At 56.1% G+C, this 22,607-nt stretch overlaps 1 protein-coding gene across 2 annotated transcripts; it reads right to left on the reverse strand.

Moving 5' to 3' along the window:
• Positions 1-4,645: 4,645 nt before the first annotated feature.
• AQP1 (aquaporin 1 (Colton blood group)) lies at positions 4,646-18,190 on the reverse strand. 2 transcript variants are annotated; one of them, XM_075558215.1, is made up of 5 exons: positions 17,725-18,190; positions 8,057-8,221; positions 7,584-7,664; positions 6,407-6,505; positions 4,646-5,090 (listed from the first exon to the last, which is right to left on the reverse strand). In XM_075558215.1, the coding sequence occupies exons 1-5, from the start codon at positions 18,112-18,114 to the stop codon at positions 4,989-4,991; spliced, it is 837 nt and encodes a 278-aa protein (XP_075414330.1). In that variant the 5' UTR covers positions 18,115-18,190; the 3' UTR covers positions 4,646-4,988. The 2 variants fall into 2 exon arrangements, with proteins under 2 accessions (XP_075414330.1, XP_075414331.1); XM_075558216.1 differs by having other exon boundaries at positions 4,646-6,505.
• Positions 18,191-22,607: the final 4,417 nt, after the last annotated feature.

Genomic DNA, 22,607 nt, shown 5'->3' on the forward strand with positions numbered 1-22,607 from the left:
GCCACAAATTCCACACATGGTCCTCATTGTATTCTAAACCTAAAGAAAACAAGGCGTCCTGCCCAGCAGCTCGTCCATAAAACATTAATCACTGTCCCCCTCCTTGAGAGGCTCTGACCAGTGAAGGTGTGACCTACGGGAGGGGGGGATGGAAAAACCCTGATGGTCAGCACGTGTCCCGCCATGCCATGGGCGGGGTCCTGGCACCAATTGCTCCAGTGCTTTTCCAGACCAGCTCCAAACTTGGGCTTCAGAAACTCTGAGGATCAACCCAGGAACCCTAAAGGGGAAGCCCTGTACCTACCAAATCCTTCAACACAGCATGGTTCTTGGGGCCAACTGGCAAGGGACTTTCTTGAGCCACCCATGCCCGTGTATGTGGATCCGCATGAGCTTTGGAGGTGGATAATAGCTCTGGGTGCCTTGAGCCACCTGTCTCCATTTATCTGAGCCCTCTTCAGCCCCTGTGAGCTTGGGAGATGGATAGTGATTCTGGGGTCAGGGACCAGGTATGGGATTCTAACCTCATCAACGCTTCTTTGCATCTACCTTTGGCCAAAGACTGATCCTGGGATGGTTCGAAAGTGGATTATTTTCCTCCCTGTAGACCTCTTAGTGTCCCTCTAAGGGTTGGAAGAAGGAAACGTGTGGCTCCTGGAGAAGAGAGTGGGATACCAAAAGAGAGTGTGTGTCTTGAAGGATTCCCGATTCCTATACTTGATACTTGAAGCCTGAGACTGACTGGGGCAACGCTTGACATCATCTATAGTGACTAGAATTCAGCCTTGGCCTGGTCTGCACATTCATCGCAAGGACCTGGCTAGTGTCTCCTCCAATGGGGCTTGAAATGTACGTGGGGAATTGTGTAACCTGGGCCACGGTTCTGAGAAGGCGTCCCAAGAAGTTGGGGACTCATAGAGTCATGACTTTTTGCTCATGTGAGTTTAATGGAGAGGAAAATGTTCTAGGATTCAGTGGCTGCTAGATTACATTCTGCTTCCTTCTAGATCAGGTGCAGGTTGAATTCCTTCCAGGCCAGCTGACCCACCCTATGTGCACATCTCAGGGCGGAGGCATGAGGGAGTCTGATAGAGGACGCATCCTGGATTTGTCTCCAGGAAGACCCCATATGAAAGGTTCATACTATCCCTTCCCTGCCCCCTCCCTCAAAGAGTCTCACGTGTGACGATTCTTGAACACGCAGCCGTTTCAGGCAGGAGTTGAATCATGGAAGCTTTTAGGGAGTTTACTCTCTCCACTGATGCCTGCTGAACAAAACAGGAAAGAGCTCTTGTTGCTCAAGGAGCTCCAAGGCAGTCCCAGTTACTTCCCCACACTCCCTTCTGTGCTGGGCTCAACGGAGCATGAGCACAGCCGGCAGGGGCAGCCCTGGGACTGGAGGGTGAGAAGGGCATCTAGAAAAACCTCAGTCTCAACAGCTTGACTATTAGACAGAGGTCACTGTAACCTTGATCATGGTGGCTCCAACGTTCGTATCCTATGATACTTGTCGGTTGACCTCCCTCTTGACCCAACCTAAATTTGCTCTAGACTCAGGTATTTCTCACGGAATCCATGACAGAAATTTCTTCTCGGGCTCTTAACATATTGATGGTGGTCTTTTCTTTCTTACTCTTTATTTTTATCTTTATATTATTATTTTTTTTCTGGCCGTGTTGTTTTGCTTTCATTTTTTTTCTGTTGGGTCTCCCAGTTTGTGAAGCACTGAAGGAATGGATGCATAGAGACGATAACGGATTGAATGTTTTATTGGGGATACGGGGGTGGGGTAGGGAATGGGGAAGGTGAGGGGATTTGGGGAGCAGAGAATGATTGTGGAAAAGAGGAAGAAGCATTAGAAATTATTGTGATGATGTATATACAACTCATTTTAAAGGCAATTTAATCATGGAAGTGTATGATATATGAATGCTATATCAAGAAAACTACTTTAAAAAAAAGAAAGAAAAGAAACCAAATCTGACCAATGGTTCCCATGAGTGAAGGAGAAAGTTTTTGCTTGGGGAGCATTGAGTTTATGTTAATGGTGATGGAATAATTTAGAAAAGGATATCAATATGGTGGCATAACAAGAAGGGTATGATCAATGGCACTGGATCGTACATGTAGACATTGTGGAGTTGGAGAATATTTTGTTGTGTATATTTTTGCCACAATTAAAAATAATAATTACATGAATAACAATGAGTATAAGAAGAAAATGTTCTAGAATTGATTGTGGTAATAATTGTACATTTTTTCTTGATATAATTTAATTATTGAATTGTATGATACATAGATGAAGTGCCAATAAAACTTAAAAAAGGGATAGGCCTCAGTCTCAAAGCTGTTGCCCAGGCCTGAGTGAGTTTCTGAGCTGTTATCTTATAGGGCATTACTATCGCTCAAAGTGCAGCTTTAACCCTCCCCTTCTCATATACTTGTACTAGAAGAGTGGTTCTCAACCTTCCTAATGCCGCGACCCTGTAATACAGTACCTCATGCTGTGGTGACCCCCCCCCAACAATAACATTATTTTCGTTGCTACTTCATAACTGTAAATTTGCTACTGTTATGAATCAGGCAAGCTCTGTGAAAGGGTCGTTCGACCCCCAAAGGGGGTGTGACCCACAGGTTGAGAACTGCTGCACTGGAAGAACACAATCTCCATGTGAGTAAGTTCATCCCAAATAAAGAAGTATTCAGGCCCTAGAGAGTACTGTAAGCCTGGGGTGGGGCCAATGCCAGGGATGTGTGATGCCAGTGTTTCTCAGGAGAATGCTACATCCAGTTGGCCTTGAAATGAGCAAAGGTCCTGAAACTGAAGGCTCCTCAGCAGGCTTTTCCCCTCTCTCTAACTCTGCAGGCAAGAGAAACCTGGCTGCCAAACTTAGTACTTGTCGCAGTGTTCAATAGAGAACATTGTCCCGTCTTCGAAGCAAAGAATAAAGCCATTCAAACCCCAATCCTTTCGCAAACTTGCTATATACCCTTGGGCCAACCATTTCATCTTTGACAAGCTCAGTCTCTGCTATAGATGGCCGAGCCACCTTTCCTTACAAGGCTGCTGAGATCAGAGAAGGTGTGTGCAAAGTCCCAGGTAGGCGCCTCATTCACTGTAGATGTTCAAGAAATATGAGTTTCTTCCCTTTTCTTCAGGCTCTGTCTCTTGGCATGAATCTTCTAGTAGTGCTGGGGTTGAGTTGGAGTAGGGTAGGGGATGGCGTAGATGAATGGGGTTGAGGGTAGGTGGCCAGAGTCATACTAGGGTCTAGGATTCATTGGAGTGACCCAGCCCTGGTTCCTCCAACACTGGCTCCCTATGGGGTGAGGCAGCCCTTGTGTCACCATCAGCCAAGGCCTTCAGAAGAGGAGTAGTGTTGGGGGCTGGGGACAGCAGACTCTACCCCGACCTCCCATCCCTGCTCTGTCCACACTGAGCAACACCTACTGTGGTGGCCTGGTGAGATTTCCAGAGGACTGATGGTTTCCAAAGCTGCCCTGGTTGCTCTTGTTTTAGGAATATAATCGTGTGTGTGTGTGTGTGTGTGTGTGTGTGTGTGTGTGTGTGTGTGTGTGTGTGTGTAGAGAGAGAGAGAGAGAGAGAACCAGGAGTCTCTGCTTGATATAAACATGTCCTGTGACCTTGGATATGACCCAAGATGTTGCCGAGTATCCACATGCTCCTGTCGGTGATAATATCATGCCAGCTGCGGCTCCAATTCTCAGGAGGCCATGAGTGGTCAGGGGCTCTGTGGGCTCAGGAGGGCCAGTCGGGCGTAGGGCTGTTCAGGGACTAGTGCCCAGGCAGGAGCAGGGCAGAGGGGCCCCATCTCTTCACTGGTTTTCTGCCGCACAGTCCTATCCATTCTGATCTCTGCTCTTGGGTTCTCTCTGCCTAGGCTGGGTCCTTGGGAGTCTGAAGAAAGCTGGAGCCACCAGAGAAATGGGCATCCTCCTGGGATGTGGCATGTGATGTCAGGATTCAGGGAGCCCCTGAGGTCCTCAAGGTTAAGATCCAGTGAGTGACTTTGCTCCTCCTCTCTTACCACCCAACTAAGCACGGTTGCCCCTGGGAAGCCTTGTTGATCCCCTCAGGTCAAAGTGGATTGCCCCCTTCGAGGCCACCTAACCCAGGGCATCCTGTGGACCCCAGTGGGCAAGTCCTTCTCCTCTGCAAGACTGAGCTCTGGGGCCCCCTGCAGGCTCCAGTGCCAAGGGTGGGTACTGAGTGGCACCGGGAAGTATGACTAAAGCAAGGAGGATGCTCTGGAAGGTCTTTGGAATTCTCTGGACCTATTAGACTTCAGTCCTCCTTTTCCCCATTACTTTAGTACTCTGGAATCCAAAAGGGCTCCCCATTGCCCCATTTAAAGGGATCAGAGCTCCTACCAACCCCACATGCCCCAAGAGTATGTCACCACCGGGTCCAAGGAGCATCCCTGATTGGGGTTATGTGGGCAGGACTGTGCCTCCCCTCAGATGGAAGCTCTGATGGCTCAAGACTTGTGGGATGTGACAGGCAATGGCTCCCATCAGACTGAGTCCCTTGGACTGAGAAGATCCAATCTCCTCTCAGCTCCAGGGACGTCCATGTGGGAACGGCATGGAGAAAATAAATGACACGAAGCCTGGGGACCTTACAAGTCATTTTCTTTTATTTCCTTATCAGAGAATGAAATTTCAATTCCAGAGAGACATATATGCAGAGCAGACAGATGCAGGATCCTGCCCGCAGCGGGCAGAACCAGGAAGAGAGCAGTTTTCACACCCTGTCCCCTCCTCTGGCCTTGGTCCTTTGCTGAGGCAGAAACCTAGAAGCTGGGAAGGAGTCTCGTCCATGTCACAGTCCAGTGAGTAGCCAGGCATGTCTCGGCCACTAGACCAGGCTGCATCATTATCTAGCTGTAGAACCTTGAGCCTCAGTTTCCTTATCTGTTAAGAGGGCTACTCGCCCTTGCTGTGTAGTGGAGAGGAGTGTGCAGCTGTCATGCTGTGTTGGTGCCTGTTAAGGGCTTCCTGGTCAATTGCGTCTCCTGGCTCTCCTTCCTAGCATGGCTTGAGTCACAGGTGGTCCAACTGCATTGGCCCTGGTGGAAATGAACGGACTGGTAGAGAGAGCTGAACTGATGCATCCAAGCCCCAGAGCCAACTCGGAGCCCTAAACTGTCCTTGGGCCGTACCAGTAGACACTGTCATCAGGTCAAGCCTGATAGCCCCTCCCGGTGGGTCAGGAGGGAAAGGCTGGGGCTGGCATCACACAGGGCACCAGTGCAGGCTACACACTCCCCCAAAGCCTCCAACTTCCCCTTGGAATCACCTGTGACTTCGGGATTCTCTCGCTCTGTTCCCAGTGAGGACATCGGCCTCTGTGGGCCGCTCTTCATTGGGGCCATTCCATCCTCAGGTTCAGGGCTGCAGACAGCCACTAGCCTTTCCTATACACACCCCACAGGTGTAATGGAGCCAGGCTTGGTGCTGGCGAGAGGAGAACCAAGATCATGGTGCACCCATAGGTGAGCAAGACCAGCTGGAAACTAGGTTCTCCTTCTTCACCATCTACATGGCCTCCGTGGTCTGGTACAGCCATTCAGGACCTAGCCATGTATGTGTGTCACATATGTGTACATATGTGAAGCAGCGGCACTGGTCTAGACTGGCTCTTCTAGAACTCATGGTGTGTATATGTCTGCAGAAACCTAGAGGCAGGTCTCAGAACCACATAGCCCTCCTTGATGGACCCATTGTATGGATGGGGTCACAGAGGCCTCCTGATAAGGGAGAGCCCAAGGGCATGGATCTAGGAGCAAGCTGAGTGGGAAGGCGGAAGATTGTCTGCACTTTGGGCCCCCCGACCTCCTGGCTTAAGTTCTCTGCCATCAAAACACCCCCAGGATGCATCCTGGGAGAAGGAGGCCCTTGCCCCCAAAGGTTTAAGGCAACCAGGGTGGAAGCCCAGGCCCCTGTGGCAGGTGAGCTCGTGAGCAACTTTGGGATGAGGGGGGACTTTCTGGCATACCTCCCATCACACCCCGAGGGGCCAACTTAGCAGGCGGGTCCCTCTCTCTCCCCCTCCTCCATGAACTTGGAAGGAGTGGATGATGGCTACATCCGGGTCCCCAGGAAGCCCCGAGGCCAGGAAACAGAGAAAGAGAAAGAAAGTGACAGGAACACCCCCAAATGCTTGACCCTGAAGGTCTGGCAAGATCTTTGGGGAGTGACTTGGGCCAGCTTGTCAGAGTGCCTACGATATGGTTCACCCCTCCCCACCCTCCGCCCCACCCCGCCCCCGCCCCCACAGTGGATGCCCGGGCAGCGCCCTCCTCTATTTGGGCTTCATCTCCACCCGGGAGTTGATGTCGTCAGCATCCAGGTCATACTCCTCCACCTGGCCGCTGGTCCACACCTTGACGCGGTCCATGAGGTCACCGCTGCGCGGGGCCAGGATGAAGTCGTAAATCAGCACGGCCAGCGCGGCCCCGATGAACGGCCCCACCCAGAAGATCTGGAAGCAAAGAGGACATCAGGACTGGCCTGCCCTGGAAAGATTCCTGCCCCTCGCCTGGCCACCCTCAGGGGTTCTCCCTGACCTCCTCTTGGCAAGGCCTGGTCAAGAGAGGGGCGACACTGAGCCCCAAAACGGCGCTCTGCGGGTGGGGTACTGGCGCTGTGGCAATGGGGCAGATGGGTAATGTGTATGGCCGCTCATCAAAAGCAGATGAATTCTGCGCAGAGACGGCTTTGAAAGGGGACCGGCCAAGGTCAACTCTATGGGGCTCAGTTCAGCTCACATGTGCGTGAGGTCACTCCAAGTCCGAAGGAAGAAGCAAACGGTGGTAAAATGGAGGCAGTGGGCTTAGAGGGAGGATCACGGGGCCTCCAACCACAGGGCATCTACCCTCCAGGGGGAGGAGGCAGTGGTGCGTGCCAATCTCAGATGCCCCAGAACTGGCCCCAGGCCATAGCTGTGATCAGGAGCATCTCCCTGGTTCTGGGTGGCCCAGCACAGGGACCCTGACCAGGTCAGTACCACCTGTTCTGATTGAGGCTAGCCACTGCCCACCCCAGCTTAGGGAGGGTCAGACATGGTTTGTTAGTGATGTTGTATGTGTGTGTGCTTTTCTAGTGATATTATTATTGGCAACACAATTTATTTGAAAAAAAGATTGACCTGGAGCAAAATAACATCCACACCAACAACTGAAATACTGAGCACTGAGTGTTTGCTCCGTGCTCAGCTCTGTTGACCGTCCTGGCCCCTCTCCTGGCCCCACAGCCCCATGAGTCCCACAGTCCCACCAACGGGCCCAGCAAACAGAGGCTGGGAGGGAGGGAGCCACCTGCTCTGGAGTGTAGCAGAGCCAGGAGAGATGCTGCGGGAATGTGTGGTCACTGGAACCAGCCTGGGTGTGTGACCTGACCCCACGTGCTTCCCTGCCCTCCGTCACAGCGCCCAGGTTCCTCCCAAGGGCCCCAGTGGGGAAGGGTGGCTGCTGGACACATCAGGCTGCCTGTGTGCTGGAAAACCTCCCGCACCCCCCACCTCCCACCCCTCCTCTGGGTAACCTACCACCACCACCTACCCAGTGATCCATGAAGTTGTTGGTGATCACTGCAGAGCCGAAGGAGCGAGCGGGGTTGATGCCACAGCCAGTGTAGTCGATCTGTGAGGGGCAAGGTAGGTGGGGAGGAGCCACAGAGCCAGGGGCGCAGGAGAGAGCAGGGGGGAGGCCCGAAGCGATGGCGAGCAGGAAATGAAACCGAGGAATGGGGTAGAGACAGGAAGAGAGGGGTGACCAGAGAGCAAGAGGCAGGGAGAATCCAGAAAGGAGCAGAAAGAAGGTGTGGTAGGGGGTGGGATAGAGGAGAGAAGACAAAGCATAAACCTTGACATTGATACCTTGACACCGTCCAGAGCAGGGCCCCATTCCCCCAGTCCCATGGAACTGACCTGCCACCCTCTGGTAGGAGCTTCCTCTGGCGTCCCATCCCCTCTCTGCCCACCTGGAGATCCGCTCCGCCCCTACTCCCACACCTGGGAAGGTTCCCCACTCACCGCCAGCAAGTGCCCTAGTGCCACCGAGAGGCCGATGGCCAGGGGCCCGGAGCCTGCGAGGTCGCGGCGACGGCGGTCAGTGGTGGCCAGGACACACAGCACCAGCTGCAGCGTGCCGATGATCTCAATGCCCAGGCCCTGGCCAGGGTTCACTCCACTCGCCAGCTGCAGGGACAGAGGCAGCCCAGTGAGCAGGGTGGCTGGGACCTTGTTGCAGCACCTAGTTGCGATCTGATCCCAGCACTGCATAGAGCAGTGGAGCTCAGGCCTGATCCTCTCGCCCCACCTGTTGTTGAAGCTCCACCCCTAGTGCGGGTGGGGGAGGGGCGGAGAGACCCTGACCCATCTGAGAGCTCAGGTGTGTGATGGGGACTTTCCCCTTCAGGCCAGGGTGCCCGGGGGCAACCGGCTCGTGGGTGGAAAGAACTTCAAATGTGCGAAGGGTACAGCTGGGACTGCTTCAAGGCAGTAAACCTAGCACCTCTGCCAGCCACCCCCTCGTCACTTACTACTTATAAGCACCCCGGAGCCCAAGACTGGGTGTGCATCTAGCTGTGCCCCAGCTTTCTGTAGGGGGCTCCCTGCTGGGTCTCCTTTTCCCCCCAGCCTCTGGGAGAAAGACCAGACTTTCTACTCTCATAAAGACATGGAAAAAAATTTTTTTATAGTGTCAAGGGTTCATGAGGGAGGAGGGGTTGGGGGGAGGGTGGGAAATGAACCGATACCAAGGGCTGAAATAGGAAGGAAATGTTTTGAAAATTCTGATGGAAACAATGGATGTATGTACGGATTGTGATAACAGCTGTAAGAGCCCCCAATAAAATGATTTTTTTCATATAAAACAGTTGCAGTCTTGAAAACCCACAGGGGCAGTTTTACCCTGTCCTCTAGGGTCACTATGAGTGGTCGACATCCACTCTATGGCAGTGATGTGTCTCTGGTTCCCCCACCTTCCGTTCTTGACACAGTCCTCCCAGTCTCCCCTTCTCTCCCTCCCTCCTGTCCGAAGGCTCCGTCCTCTCTCTAGCCACATAGGCCCCACCGTCTGGCTAGCACGTCCTGAGTCACTTTTAGAAACATGACTCATGGAAAAAGAAGGGAATGGTGAGATCACAGAGCATCCTCCTGCAGCCGCACCAGGACCTGTCTCAGGGAACCTGCACCCACTTCTATGTGTGGGTCCCAGGGTCAGGTATGCTAACCCTAGAGGGGAGTTGGGCCAGCCTGGCACAGGCTCACTTTCAAAGATGCCAGGATGTGGCCACCTAGGCTGCCCTCCTCCAGACAGGGTCAGCATAGACAGAGCTGCCTAGCCTTGGCTGGATGGCTCACCTCTCACCTGAGGGCAGGAGGCTGCACTAAGATCTAGGGCATTTGGCAAGATCCTAGGGGGTTGCCTGCCACCACCCCTCCAAGGGTTTCCTGGTCCCTCCCTGGGGTCATCTCACAAACAATTCTCTTCCCGCCTTTATCAGCAGTCCTGGGCTGCTGGGAACATGACTCACATCCCTCCCCTGTCTCGAAGCCCTAGTTCTTTGGCCTCGGCTGGCCGACCCAAGAGCTGTGTCCCTGGCTCAGTAGATTCACTGGGTCATTTTCCTCTGACCCCTAGGCCAAGGTCACAGTGGCGGGAGCCTTGAGTTCAGGTCCTGACCTCCCCTTGCCAGTTCTGCTGTCACCGGCAGATGTTGTCCTCTCTCTGGTCCTCAGTTTTGCCACCTATAAAACGGGTCTACTCTCCTCTGCTTACTCTCTAGAGAAGTTAGGCAGGCTCAATGGTCACCGCAATGTCCCAGGGCTTCTGGGCAGGGCTGCGCTGCTCTGTTGCTTATTCTTTCCCCTTTACACCTCCAGGATGTGTGTGCATGGTGTGTGTGTGGGGGCAGGGGGCGCGGTTGCAGGTTGAGGGCAGAAGGACAGAATAAATCCTGCAGCGGTGATGGGTAGTGCAGGGGTGGGACGCCGAAAGGGAGGGTGACTAAGGGTGCTGCGGGCAGCTGTCTGAAGCTGGGGTACCTTCACAAAGGTGGAGCTAGGAACTGGAGGGAGGAGGGGAACAGGTCTGCTCCTTGGTGTGCCTGAGTCCCCAGGAAGCTCTTGGCTCCTCCTCCTGTCTCTCTGATCCCCAGCGTACACCGAATGGCTGGCTGGTGGCTGTCCAGAACCAGACCTTAACAGAGTAAGCTCCTCCTCCACCAAGGCAGCCCCACCCACCCCACCTCTGCCACATCTGTGAGCTCATCTCCTTCTGGAAGGTTTCGGGTTTGAGACCCAAAATCTACCCAGAGGCACAGCTTTCCACACAGAGCGAGCAGAGCAGAGGGGTGTGATACCAGGCCTGGAGCCCTGCCCCCTGGGCAGGGTTGACACTCTGCTAGGTTGACACTCCCTATCCAACGCCACTGCCATCAAGAAGCCCTCCCTGATTGCTTCAGCAGCGACTGACCTGTGTTCATTAGCACCAAAAACACGTGCATTCTCTTATGAAAAAAAAAAAAACGGAGGGTCCAGAATGGGGAAGGGTGTGCAGTCAAAAGTATGGGGAAATTTAGTGTCCAGGAAAGAGCAGGTAGATAGCTCCAAATAATGCATTCAATATGAGCTCCAGCTTCAACTGAGCCAATCCCAGCGGCGATCCCTGGCTATAGGAGCAGGGGATTCAGGGGCAGTGTGCAGGCCCAGGTATCTTTGGCTTGCCCCAGAGCTTACGTGCTTAAAGGCAAAAGAGATTTGTTGAATACAGTTGTAAACCAAAGCTAACACTCACTCATAATCTGAAGCCTCGGAAAGACGGGGCGCTCTCTGTTTGCTCAGTTTAGACCCACCAGTTCTAAGGCCCCCCTTGGGGTCTTTGTGGTTGTCTTTGTAGTTAGGTAGCATTGAGTCTGTTTCCACCCACAGCGACTCTCTATGCACAGTGGAATGAGCACTGCCCGGTCCTGGGCCACTCTCACAATTGCTCCTGTGCCTGCGTCCACTGTTGCAGCCACTGGGTCAGTCCATCCCATTGAGAGCCTTCCTCTTGTATGCTGCCCCTTAACTTCACCAAACAGGATGTCATTCTCCAAGGGCTGGTCTCTCCTGACAACATGCCCCAAGTAAGTCAGATGAAGTCCCACCATCCTTGCCTCTAAGGAGCACTCTGTGTGTACCTCTTCCAATACAGGTTTATTTGTCCTCAATCTACCTGCCCCGTAGGTGGGGCCCTAGTCCCACATCCTCGCTGACGGCAGGGGGAACCTTCACCATCTCTGTGTCCAGAGCTCTCTGGAGAGGCTCGGCTGCGTTATGACAGAAGTAGTAGACTGACTGCCTGCCATTGAGTTGAGACCATGACCCTATCGGACAGAGTAGACCGGCCTATGTGAATTTCTGAGACTGTAACGCTTGATGGGGATAGACAGTCCTTTCTCCTGAGGAGCGGCGGGTGGCTTGGAACTGCTGGCCTTGAGGTTAGCAGCCTAACATATAACCACAATGCCACCAGGGCTCCTGGGGAAGTGGCCGAGGAGACTGTTTTTCTAGAACCCCACCCTCTCTAGAGGCAGCCTCTGGAGGAAAATGACTCTGAGCCCAGGGCTGGACTACTCTGTACCTGGGGCCAGCTCAACCACCCTCTGCTCAGAGGGCTTGAGGAAATGACTTGTGGGGAGGCCAAGACTAGGGGAGGAATGCAGCTTGTCCTGAACCCTCCTCCCCCAGGGTCTGTGCCGCCCTACACTCTCAGGCCAGGGCCCCACCTACCGATTGGCCAGCCAAGGGACCTGGCTGTTCCCAGTTGGGATTTGCCACTGGCCGACTCTGACTCTCTGGCTGCCAGCATGTCCCAGCTCCAGCAGAGCCCAGGGTTGACCTCTCCTGGCAATGGGTCCCAAGGCCCCCAAGCTGCCCATAAGTAGGCTGAACAGGGCAGCTTCCAAGGCTCAAGGCCCTTGACTTGACCTGGGAAGAAGGCTGGTGCCCCAAAGCCTTGGGAGCAGCAGGCTCCAGAAGCAGGCCTGGCTGAGGCTCTGAGCATCTGCTCTCCAAGAACAGGGAAACTCAGCCTTTCCAGACTCGGCATTGAACCATGGGGCAGCCTCAGAAGGCCATGCCATAGCTAATTAATTCCTCTGTGCACGTGGCTCTGAGTATCCACGGCTTTGTGTGTGGTGCTCCTGGCTCAGGACTGTGTCCTCATGTGTGCACAGCCACTAAGGACCAGGTATATATTTATTGTCAGTTTTCAGAATCCTTTAGGAAGCTTAATCATACAATAAAGAAATAAGAAATCTGTTAAAGAACTATAAAAATTTTCCACCTATATGCACTGAACAACATATCCTAAAATAAGTGATAAGAACATCATCAGGGTTATAAAGAGAATCGGATCAATCTGCTTCCAGAAGACAGGATGTTAATGGCCACCTCTCAGAAATGGGTAGAATGAAGCAGAAAAAATATAGATAGATCCCTAATATAAACAAGGAGGATTTGAGCCACATAATGAATAAAGAAGGTTGAGGTAAGGAAAGTATGTCGAACCCCAGTTTAGAGAATATACATTCCATTTAGACAAACTTCGTGCATTACAGGAGAAAGATGAGGCTGTCTGCCATGAAGACTCCTTGTCTCAGAAACCCTATGCAGGGTGGCAGGCCTCATGGGAGACAGAGACGACTCGGCGGGGTGGGTTTGTCTTTGTGCTTGTTTGTGGGTCTTGTTGGTTACCATGTATCGGCCCAAAGCATCTCAGAGAAACGCTGTGACACTGGACATTGCTCCTGTGTCTTCCCAAGAGACCTCTCAGCGAGCTTCTGTGTAGTATGCTGGGGGTGGGGTGGGGTAGTCCCTGGCTGATATGGTAGGGGTCTCTGTGTGGTATGGTAGTCGTATCTGTGTGGTTCATTCAGGGCCTCGGTGTGGTATGTTGGGGGTCTCTGTGTGCTATGTTAGGACTTTCTATGAGGGATATCAGGGGATCTCTGTAGAATGTTGGGGTCTCTGTGGTATGTTGGTGGTTTCTGTGCAGTATTCCAGGGGTCTCTGTGTGCTCTGTTGGGGGGTCTCTGTGTGGCTTGAATCCCTGGTGGCTGCAGCTGTGTGTTAGTGTCTGCGCACCGTGCACCTGGTGGTACTTCTGAGTGCAACATTGTCCCTGTGTGTCACACACCCCCACAGGTACCTACATTGACTGGATTGGTGAGTGGGGGAGACCCTGAGTGAGAGCAGTGGGTCTCAAAGGGCCCTTTATTTGCTCCCAGAAACCATTTCATCTTTCCGACAAGAAACAATACACAAAACAATGGCTTCCTGCTTCCCTCCATCTCCTCAGTCCAGGATGGCCACTCAGCCCCCACCACGGAGAGGGAAAGGCTTTATGGAGGAGGCCTGCCCACCCTCAGGGGTCCTGGAACTGGGCGGGACCACTGGGACTAAGGGATGTGCTCCACTGAGCCCCTGTATGTGCCCCACGTGTGCACGTCTGCGGCGTGTGCACATGTGTTCATGCATGGGCAGCGTGAGTGTGCATTCTGGAATCACAGAACATGAAAAAAGCACAGAGCCTGGGTCTCCAGGCTGTGGGAGCCTCCATCAGTTTCCTCGCCAGTAAAATGGGGCAGGCACAGATTCTAGCTCAGGCAGTCTCCAGGCCTCCTGCCTCCCTGGCATCAGGCTGCTCCAGCTCCCCTGGCAGTGTGGCAGGCGCCTCACCCTCAAGGACCATGGCTGGGAAACCCTGGCAGCCCCGGCCCCCAGCGACAGCATTTTCCTGCCCAGAAGCTGCAGGGGAGTGGACTCAGAGCCCAAACTTGGGGAGAAGTCAGGCTAGAGTGCTTCCAAGGTGGGGGGTGGGGGGACGCATGCCCCTCAGAGAGGCTGGGACCAAGGGTCTCATCTGCGAGGAAGGATTTCGGCAATCAATTCAAGGATGTCTGTAGAAGCACTTCCAGGGGTGGGGTGGGGTGGGGTGCTAGAGGAACGGGAAGGCTGGGCTGAAACGTCAGAACAACTGTGGGGCTGGCGCTGTTTCCTTCTCTTGTGCACGGGGTTGCTCGTGGGCTCCCAGCAAGGAAGCCTGGGTCCTGCCCATCCGGCTGCTGAGGACAGGTGACAGGGATGGCGAGGTGTGACCCAGAGGTGCAGGGGGACAGAGGCACCTGCCAGGCTGCATGCTTTCAGATGAAAATGTCCTGGCTGGAGCCAGCGAGAGCGGGGCAGCCCTGGGGCTGACCAGGCTGCTCTCGTGGCTCGAAGGTGGAAAGTGGCCTCAGAATATTCCTACACCAGAATGTTCCCCACCGCAAACTCCCACCTCCCTCTGTGCCCTCTGCTTCTGGCTGGAAACAGTAATTATAGGTCCCAGATGTGGCACCACCCCCACAGCCCCTCCCTGGGCAGGCTGGGTCGGGCTTCCCTTTCCTCAGCCCACCCCCAAGCTCTGGTCGTATAGAAGGGACTTCTCACTCTGCGGTGGGGTAAGTGGTGGCCTGGACAGGATGTGTTCTGCAGGCAGTCAGGCCTGAAACGTGGGGAGCCAGGAGAACAAAGGCCCCCTCCTTCCCCTGCCCTAGGCCCACCCAAATGGCTGCAACCCCCAGGCTACCCACATCACAGCTCTGGGCCAGCCAGCGGATCCAGCCCTCACTATGACTCAGAGACAAGGGCGGAATCCCCAGTCCTTACCCCTCTATAGACCACAACCCCAGGACCTGCCACACCCAGCAGCTTCCAGCACGGAAGCCCCTTCCTGCTCCTCTCTGGAGGGCTCACTGGCATCTCATCCCCTCCCCGAAACCTTCTAGGTCCCCCTGAAGGAAGCTCAGCAGCTAGCACCTCACCCCGCCCAGACCTAACTTATCACACCTGCCTCCTGCCTCCTATCTCAGGCAGCTGTGCCTGAGGCTTATCTTGTCTGGAACTGTGAGCTGGCCCTGGGCAGAAGAGCTGACCTGGCTTATCCCAGAGTGAGCACCCGCGCACCCTGCAGGACCCAGCTGCACTACTGGCCAGCCTGAGCCCCTTCCCAAGGCCAGCCATTTTTCTTGGGGCACCTCTATCTCAGAGCAGAGAACTAGGACCACAGAGGATATTAAGGCTTTAGCCTGGGCACCAAGCCCTGTCTCTCAGGCTTTCTCTGGGCCAAGCATGGAAGGTGGCTCTGAGAACTAACCAGGACCTTGTAGGCTGGACAGGGGCCATGGTCTCTTCAGGGCGTATCCCAAGTCCTGACTCAGTGAGGAGAAAGTTGTCCCCCCATGTCCTCAGGGGACACCCCTTGACTCACCCCAACCACTTCCTGCCACTTCTTTCCCTATTTTCCTTGGAAATCTCCATGTCATGACCCACTCCGGCCAAGTTGGGGCCAGGAGAGAGCCTGGGGCTAGAGGCTCTGTGGAACCTCCCAAGGAGGTGGCTGGAAAGATGTATCCCCTTCTGGGCATCATGCCACTCTCGGATCCTCTTGAGGCATCCAGGCCAACCCAGGCCCCTTCCCATCATGGGTCCAGTGTCTAGTGGGAGCCATGGAGGGGAGGAGCCATTTCTGCTCCTAGACCTTGGATCTGTGCTTCTGAAATAGAGCTCCTGACCCAAAGCAGCCGGGCCCCCAAGACCCTCATAAGCTCTCCGACCAGCTTTCCTGGGAAAGACCCCCACTTCTGTAAACAAGTGGGTCTGCTGGGAGTTCCTGAAGGGCCAAGAGAAGTCATGAGACATACACGGTCAACCCCCCAGATCGCCACCTTGGGCAGCTCAACAAGTTAATAGCAGACAGGACTTGGACCCAGATGCCTGCCTGTCTGCATGGCCCCTCTTCTTCCCCCCCGCCCCTCCCACCCCCGTGGACAAAAATTCCCCAGCATGGGTGTGAGCTGACTCTGGAGAAGAGAGGCCAGAAAGGGCATGGGGCACCAGAGCAGGGCGGAGACAGATGGCACAGAAAGTGCCCCACCCTCGCCCGCTGTATCTGCTGGGGATGGCCACAGGAGAGAATGAGGAGCCTCTGCCAGGAGCTGTCCCTGGGGGGTGGGGGAGGGAGACAGCCCAGGGCAAGGCAAGCTCAACCAACACCTTCCCCCATGCGGACCTTCTCCCCACCCCCATCTCTCCCTGCCCTTTGTGATCACCTAGCCCGGAGCCCGACTGGAGAGACTGCGGCCCCAGAGTAGCCTTCCCCAGCCTTGGCCCTTCCACCCACCACAGCCACGTCTTCCCTGGCTGAAGTCTAAACTCCAGCCACAGGGCTAATCTTCAATCTTGGGCTGAGCAGAGGTTAGCTCAACAAGGGGTCCGGGCCAGGTGTCACAGTGGCACAAAAGTGCTAATCCTCTCTTCCTGGGCAATGCCAGCTGCCCTCTGCACTAGACACTCACCCAGCCTCCCCACAGCAGTGTCACCGGGGCCTGAACTTTGGCTGGCAGGCAAGCAGACAGCTGCTATAAACACCCTCTGCTGGATCCTAGGAGGGCTGTCCCCGCACCCACCAGACCGGCCGGTCCCCACCTGCCTCAGTCCTCTGTTGAATTCCAGCACTGACTTCTCTGCCCCTTTGCCAGGATTACTTGTCCCCTCTGGCCCCTTAAGAGGTCCACCCACCCTCCCCTCCACGCCCCACTCAGCCCTCTCCAGCCAAAGTGCCACTGCCATGGCCCAAGTTGGGACTGAGTTTGCACTTGACTGAGGGGCTGGAAAAGCCCAGGTCTGTAGCACCAGGCGGCTGCCACCAACAGCCACTTAGCTGTGCTAAGCGGCCCGGGAAGAATTTTCTTCTGTCGCTGCCACCCAGTCACTGACATCTGCTTATCATTACGGACCCTAAGCCAGACTGCATGAGAGCCAGTGGCATGGGGGTGGAGAGGTGCGACACACTCACCCACCAACGCACACTCACCAGGCTGCTCAAACCCGGGCCCAAGAGAACGGGCAGAGATGTGTGCTCACAGCACAGGTGTGCCTGCAGTTTACATAAGCTTAGAGACTCCTGCCCAAGTGCATGTGCGCACGTGCACACACACACACACACACACACTTACACTTCACAGTGTCCAGACACTGGGAACAGACCCTAAAGAGGGAGGTGGAGGGGTTCCCAGCTTCTTGCCCTCCATCTCAGCCCCCACCCCTCATGGTAATCCAGGAAAAATGATGTGCACGTTGCCTTAGAAAAGGTGCGTGTCTGTGTCCCATTCCTGGGGAAGAGGCGGTAGAGGGCTTTCTCCTTGGAAGTGGTTTGTTTGGGGGAACAGCGAGGGGTGCCAGGACCTGGGAGTGCCATGCGATGGGGCTGTATTGCCCCAACGGACGGCCTGCTGCAGCCGAGGGGGCCGCTGGGGTCAGGGTGGCTGGGTCCGTGGCCAGCGTTTCCCCAGGGCCCAGGGCTGCAGGAGGAGGGAGCTGACAGCCCGGAGAGGCAAGGTTAACAGCCTCCAAAGTTTATTCTCCACAACAGACGGCTCGCAGCGGGGTTCATGAGCAAGGCCATTATTCTCAGATGCCAGCTTTCCACAGGACCCGGCAGAGAGCAGGCTGGAGGCACAGCTGAGTCCCAGCCCTAACTACTGCTGATGCATGTAGGGCTTCCAGCAGCCTCAGGGTCCCCGACGTGCAATGGGCAGAGGGGGTGGAACCCAGAGCCGCTGTTCCCCAGACTGGAACGTCCCCCCTCCCCGTGCCAGGGACCAGCTCACCGTATTGAGGCCAAGAGTGTTGGTGTTCAACGAGGAGGTGATGCCCGAGAGGATGGCGGTGGCGACGATGGCACCTACACACTGAGCGATGATGTACATGACAGCCCGGAGGATGCTGATCTGGCAGCTGAGCAGCAGGCCCAGCGTGACGGCCGGGTTGAGGTGGGCCCCGCTGATGTGGCCCACGCTCTGGGCCAGCGTAGCGATGCTCAGCCCGAAGGCCAGCGACACCTTCACGATGTCCTGAGTGGGGGCCATGGTGTGGTTGCCCACCACCTGGTAGTTGACACCCAGGGCAGACCCGATGCTGATGAAGATGAAGAGGGTCATGGCCAGGAACTCGGCCACCACCGCCCTCCAGAAGAGCTTCTTCTTGAACTCACTGGCCATGCTGAAGACGGCGGCAGGGGGTCTTGACTCAAAGCTGCTGCCTGCCTGCCTGGGACTCCCTCAGAGAGCTGAGCCACAGCCCAGGCTGGGCCTATTTATAGGGCCCAGGGGGCGGGGGGAGGGAGTGGGGGGAGCACAAAGGGAGGAAGGCCGTTCCTCCATTTGGCCCGTCCCACACCACACCACACCATGGGCCTCCTGGGCGATGGATGCAGACACAGCTCCGCTGTCGGCTTGCCAACTTTCTCTCCCTTCCTCCTCTCCCCCTCCCTCTGCCTCTCCCTCCACCCTCAGCCCTGCCCAGCAGAGGAGGCAGGCAGGAGGCAACTCAGCTCTAAGAGGCTTTGGGAAATTCCTCCAAGCTCTCAGGGAGCAGAGAAAGCCAGGTGCTCCTGCCCCACACACCAAACTCAGGGGTGCCTTCTCCTGGGCAGACAGGGTGGGGGCAGGGGCTGCTCTCGATGGGGCACTGTGGGCGGGCCAGCCCGAGTGGACATTGCCCTCCTCCTGGGAGGCCAGCACTATGGCAGTGTTAGACCTGGTGTCTGCAGGCCCTGAGCTGGCAGGCAGCTGGAGCCTCCTGTGCCCAAGTCTGGTCTAGGGTTCTCTTTGGCGGGGTGGGGGGCATCCCAGAACCCCCATCTGGGAGAGACACAGCACCATCGGGAGGCCCGGCAAGCTTGGCTGGGAACCACGCTCTGCCCCGTGGCCCAGGGAAGCCTGGCCCACCAGGGAAGGTGGGAAGCCCTGGCTCCAGGAGCCCTCAAGCTCGGCAGAACTATCTGAGAAAGGGGTTTAAGGGTCAGTGGGGAAGAGAAAGACAAGCTGGTCGATCAGAGGGGCCAAGGAGGCTTGAGTGGCAGCCTTAGCTGGAGGGCAGCATCGGGAAGGAAAGTTGGAGAAGGGAAGGAGGCAGGAGGGAGCCGGAGAGAGAGGAGAGCGGGAGGGGAACCACAGCCAAGTGCAGCAGGGCAGAGACAATAGGGCCGGAAAGTGGGAGAGAAACACTGAAAAGCAGGGCGACAAGAAGCAAAAGGACAGATAAAGTGTGGGAGCAAGAGAGCAGAGGAGCCCCCAGCCCACCCTGTGTCTGAGCACCCTGACCAGAAACCAGAGAAAGACCCTGGCCTAGAAGCTGGTGAGGAAGAGGCTTCGCCCAGCCCACTCCCCACAGTGCCTGCCTCTCCTGAGCCTACTGCCCGTCCCTCACAATTCCCACGGGGCATGCTGAGTGTTCTCATTTCTCTCATCTTATAAGTAGGTAACTGAGACTATTGGGGGATGGCAGAGGGGGTTCTATGAGGGCCAAAGTGTGCCTGGAACGGTGTCCGGCGCATGTAGGCCTCCACTCCTGCCCAGAGCCGTCCTGCAGAGAATGCCCACTTAATTCAGGGCCTAAAGCGGGGGACCAGGAGGAGGGGGTGGGGGAAGCACTGTGTCACCTAAGCGCAGAGTGGACGTGAGGTGGGGACTGACCAGCATGGTGCCCAGAGGCCTGGCCGCAAGGGCAGGGGCAGCTATTGCCATTAGGCACTGACCAGTTGGTTCACAGTCACTCCACGCACAACTGAACACAGCACTGCCCCGCCCCGAGTCTTCGTCCCAGCCGTTGCTATGCCTGAGCCCATCACGGCTGCCACTGCCATTCCCTGGCTGAGGGTCTGCGTCTTTCGCCCTGACCCTCCACTTTACCAAACATGATGGCCAAGGCGATTCTGGTCCTATCGGCCGCCCCGCCCACAGGTCCACTTTCTGCCAGCGGAGGCAGCCTGCCTCGGGAAGCTCCCTCAGCCTGTAGCCTGGCCCCTGGCCTGGGCTCTCTGGTGGCATCATTGGCCAGTGGCAGGGGACACTCTAGTCAGTTCCAGAGGCCTTGACCTGGTGTTTGTTCCACAGCCCTGCGAGTCCCTTGGAATGACACTGTGGAGGGCACAAGGCCAGGCTCCCTTTGGCCCAGGATCCAGAGGGAAGGTCCACCCCCTCCGTGCCTCTGCTTGGTGGAGGCACGACTTCAGACACTGGCAGGTACGGGGACCCAGGGGATTGGAATCAGGCTGGAATGGGGTGCAAGCCAGCAGAGCCAGGACTATGGGCCCTCATGCACCTGTGTGGCAGAAAGATAGGGCTTTCTGCTCCCATTAACAGTGACTGTCTCAGAAATGCACAGGGGGCAGTTCTACCCTGTCCTGTAGGGTCATTGGGAGTTGGCATGGACTCAGTAGCAGTGAGTGCACCTGTGTGTGCCCTGGTATCCATGAGAGTGCCCACGGCAGGTCAGGATCAGTGTCCCATGTGCACCTGTGTGTGCTCCGGGGTCCATGACTTTGACTGCAGGCTGAGTTAGCATCCAGACAGCTGAGAGTCACCTGAGACACACTAATTTATCCAACCCTCAGGGTGCAGCACACAGACCAGGGCCTTGCCCTCATGAGCATGAGAGTCTGCAGGCTCCTGGGGGGCCCAAGCAGGTGACGGAGCAGGTGGCTCAGGGGCACTCGTGTGTGAGTGTGTTCTCGGCAGAGGCCCGTGCCTCTGGAAGAGATCAGGAGGATGCCTGCGGTTACAGGCGCATGGTGGGGTAGGGGGATGTGGGTTGGGCTACTGACCATGAAGTCAGCAGTTTGAACTGACCTGCTCCAAAGGGGACAGATGAGGCTTTCTACTCCTGTGAAGATGTACAGCCGCTGAGACCCACAGGGACGGGGCTACTCTGTCCTACAGGGTCCCTCTGCATTGGAATCGACTGGGTGGCAGCGAGAATCTCAGTGGGATATTGAAGGTCCTTAGTACCACCCCACACCCCACCCACCCTGACCATCGCCATGCCAACATGCCCTGCCCCTTCCTCCACTCCCCCCCTTAAATGCCACCATTATAGAGTCATTCTTTGGACAATGTGCAGCTGTCACCAGGAGGCGCCATCAGAATGCGGGCAAAAGGCAACTTCATGCCCCCCCCGCCCCCCCCCATCTCCCATGAGGCGAAGGGGTGTCTGTGGCCCTGGTGTTTGGATGCAATGAGTAAAGAGTGCCCCTGCCACTCCAGACGCAGGAAGGGCCCGAATCCACCCCTTCGCCTTCTCCCAGAGGACAGAAGAAAGCTGTGGGCCCCGCTGGTCACCCCCACGTTCCAGAAGGTCCAGTGAGCCGCCAGGGAAGAGCGAGGCTGGGATTAGGAGACAGGTTCACGTCGTCCCCCAGAGCCCAAGCCTGGCCTTCTGCGCTCCTGTTTCCAGACGGAGCCCCCTTCTGTGGCCCAGGAACAAGACTGGGGCCGAGGACCCCGGAGGAATCAGGATGGGTATGGGTGGGAGGGAGGGGACCCTGTTGTACCTACGTAATGTCTCAGTGCGTGATGTGAGCGGGGGTGTGGGGGGAGGCACATGGGAAATGAATGCCCAGGGAACACGTGGGCACAGAGAAGCCGCGCCGCCGGCCCCATCACAGCTCTCGCTCCATGGTATCCTGACTCTGCGGGGGTTCTCCCTTCACCCTCCCCTGCCTCGACTTCCCGCCCATGGTCAGAGGCACCCCTCCAGGGTCCACAGGCCTGCGCCAGGCTGCATAAGGGGAGGCGTGCCTCTTTCCACCCCAGCTCTCCCACCCTGGGAAGGGAGGGGCCACTCCAGTGTCGGACCCTGCTGGCAGCCACAGTCTCTGACAAGCGCTTCTCCAGATGTAGCCTATTTCTGACATGCCCACAGAGACTCGCATTCCAGTGGGTGCTGGCCATTCCCAGGACCATCTGGGCCCTGTGCACGGGGATCCAGTGGGAGGAAGTCAGCTTTGATGCAGATGTGCTGCGTGGGGACCGGACACCCACTGTGGTGGCTGTGGCGGTGGCTGCTGCCCTCTAACCAGAAGCTTCTGTTGGAGAGCAGGGCAGAGGGGCTGCCGGAGCTGAGGAGCGGGGACAGTACCCTCTCTCGCAGGCCCAGCAGGAGGGCCGTTATGGGAAGCAGTGTTGTTGTCTCAATCAGAGACCAACTGGGGCGGGCACTGGGCAGCCAGGCCCATCAGCTCCTCAGAGCTTGTGGATATTCTTCGGGTGGTCCATGCTTCCCTTGAGCAGAGTACATCCAGGGGCGGGGAGATGGGGCAGGGACTGGTCAGCAGGCGTCCCCCCACAGAGAACCCCCTCTGATGCCCCAGAGTTGCAGACCGGCCTCAGCTTGAAGGTCTCCCGCACAGCACTCACCCCTGTCTCTTCCTGGCCCTGGCTCTCAGAGGGGTGGGGGGTACTGTCTGGAGTTCCCTGCAAGCCTGCAGGAACAGGGGACCTGACAAAACAAAGAAAACACCTCCCTGCCGCCAAAACAAATTTAAAAGAAGCCAAACCACTAATATCGACCTTCTAGCGTAGGGTAGACCTGCCCCCGTGAGTTGAGTTTCCCGGACTACAACTCTTTCAGGAGTAGACAGCCTTGTCTTTCCCCCATGGGCAGCGAGTGGTTTCGAACTGTTGACTCTGCCATTAGCAGCCCAACACTTAGC

Source organism: Tenrec ecaudatus, chromosome 9 (assembly GCF_050624435.1).
Source record: "Tenrec ecaudatus isolate mTenEca1 chromosome 9, mTenEca1.hap1, whole genome shotgun sequence".
Taxonomy (NCBI): domain Eukaryota; kingdom Metazoa; phylum Chordata; class Mammalia; order Afrosoricida; family Tenrecidae; genus Tenrec; species Tenrec ecaudatus.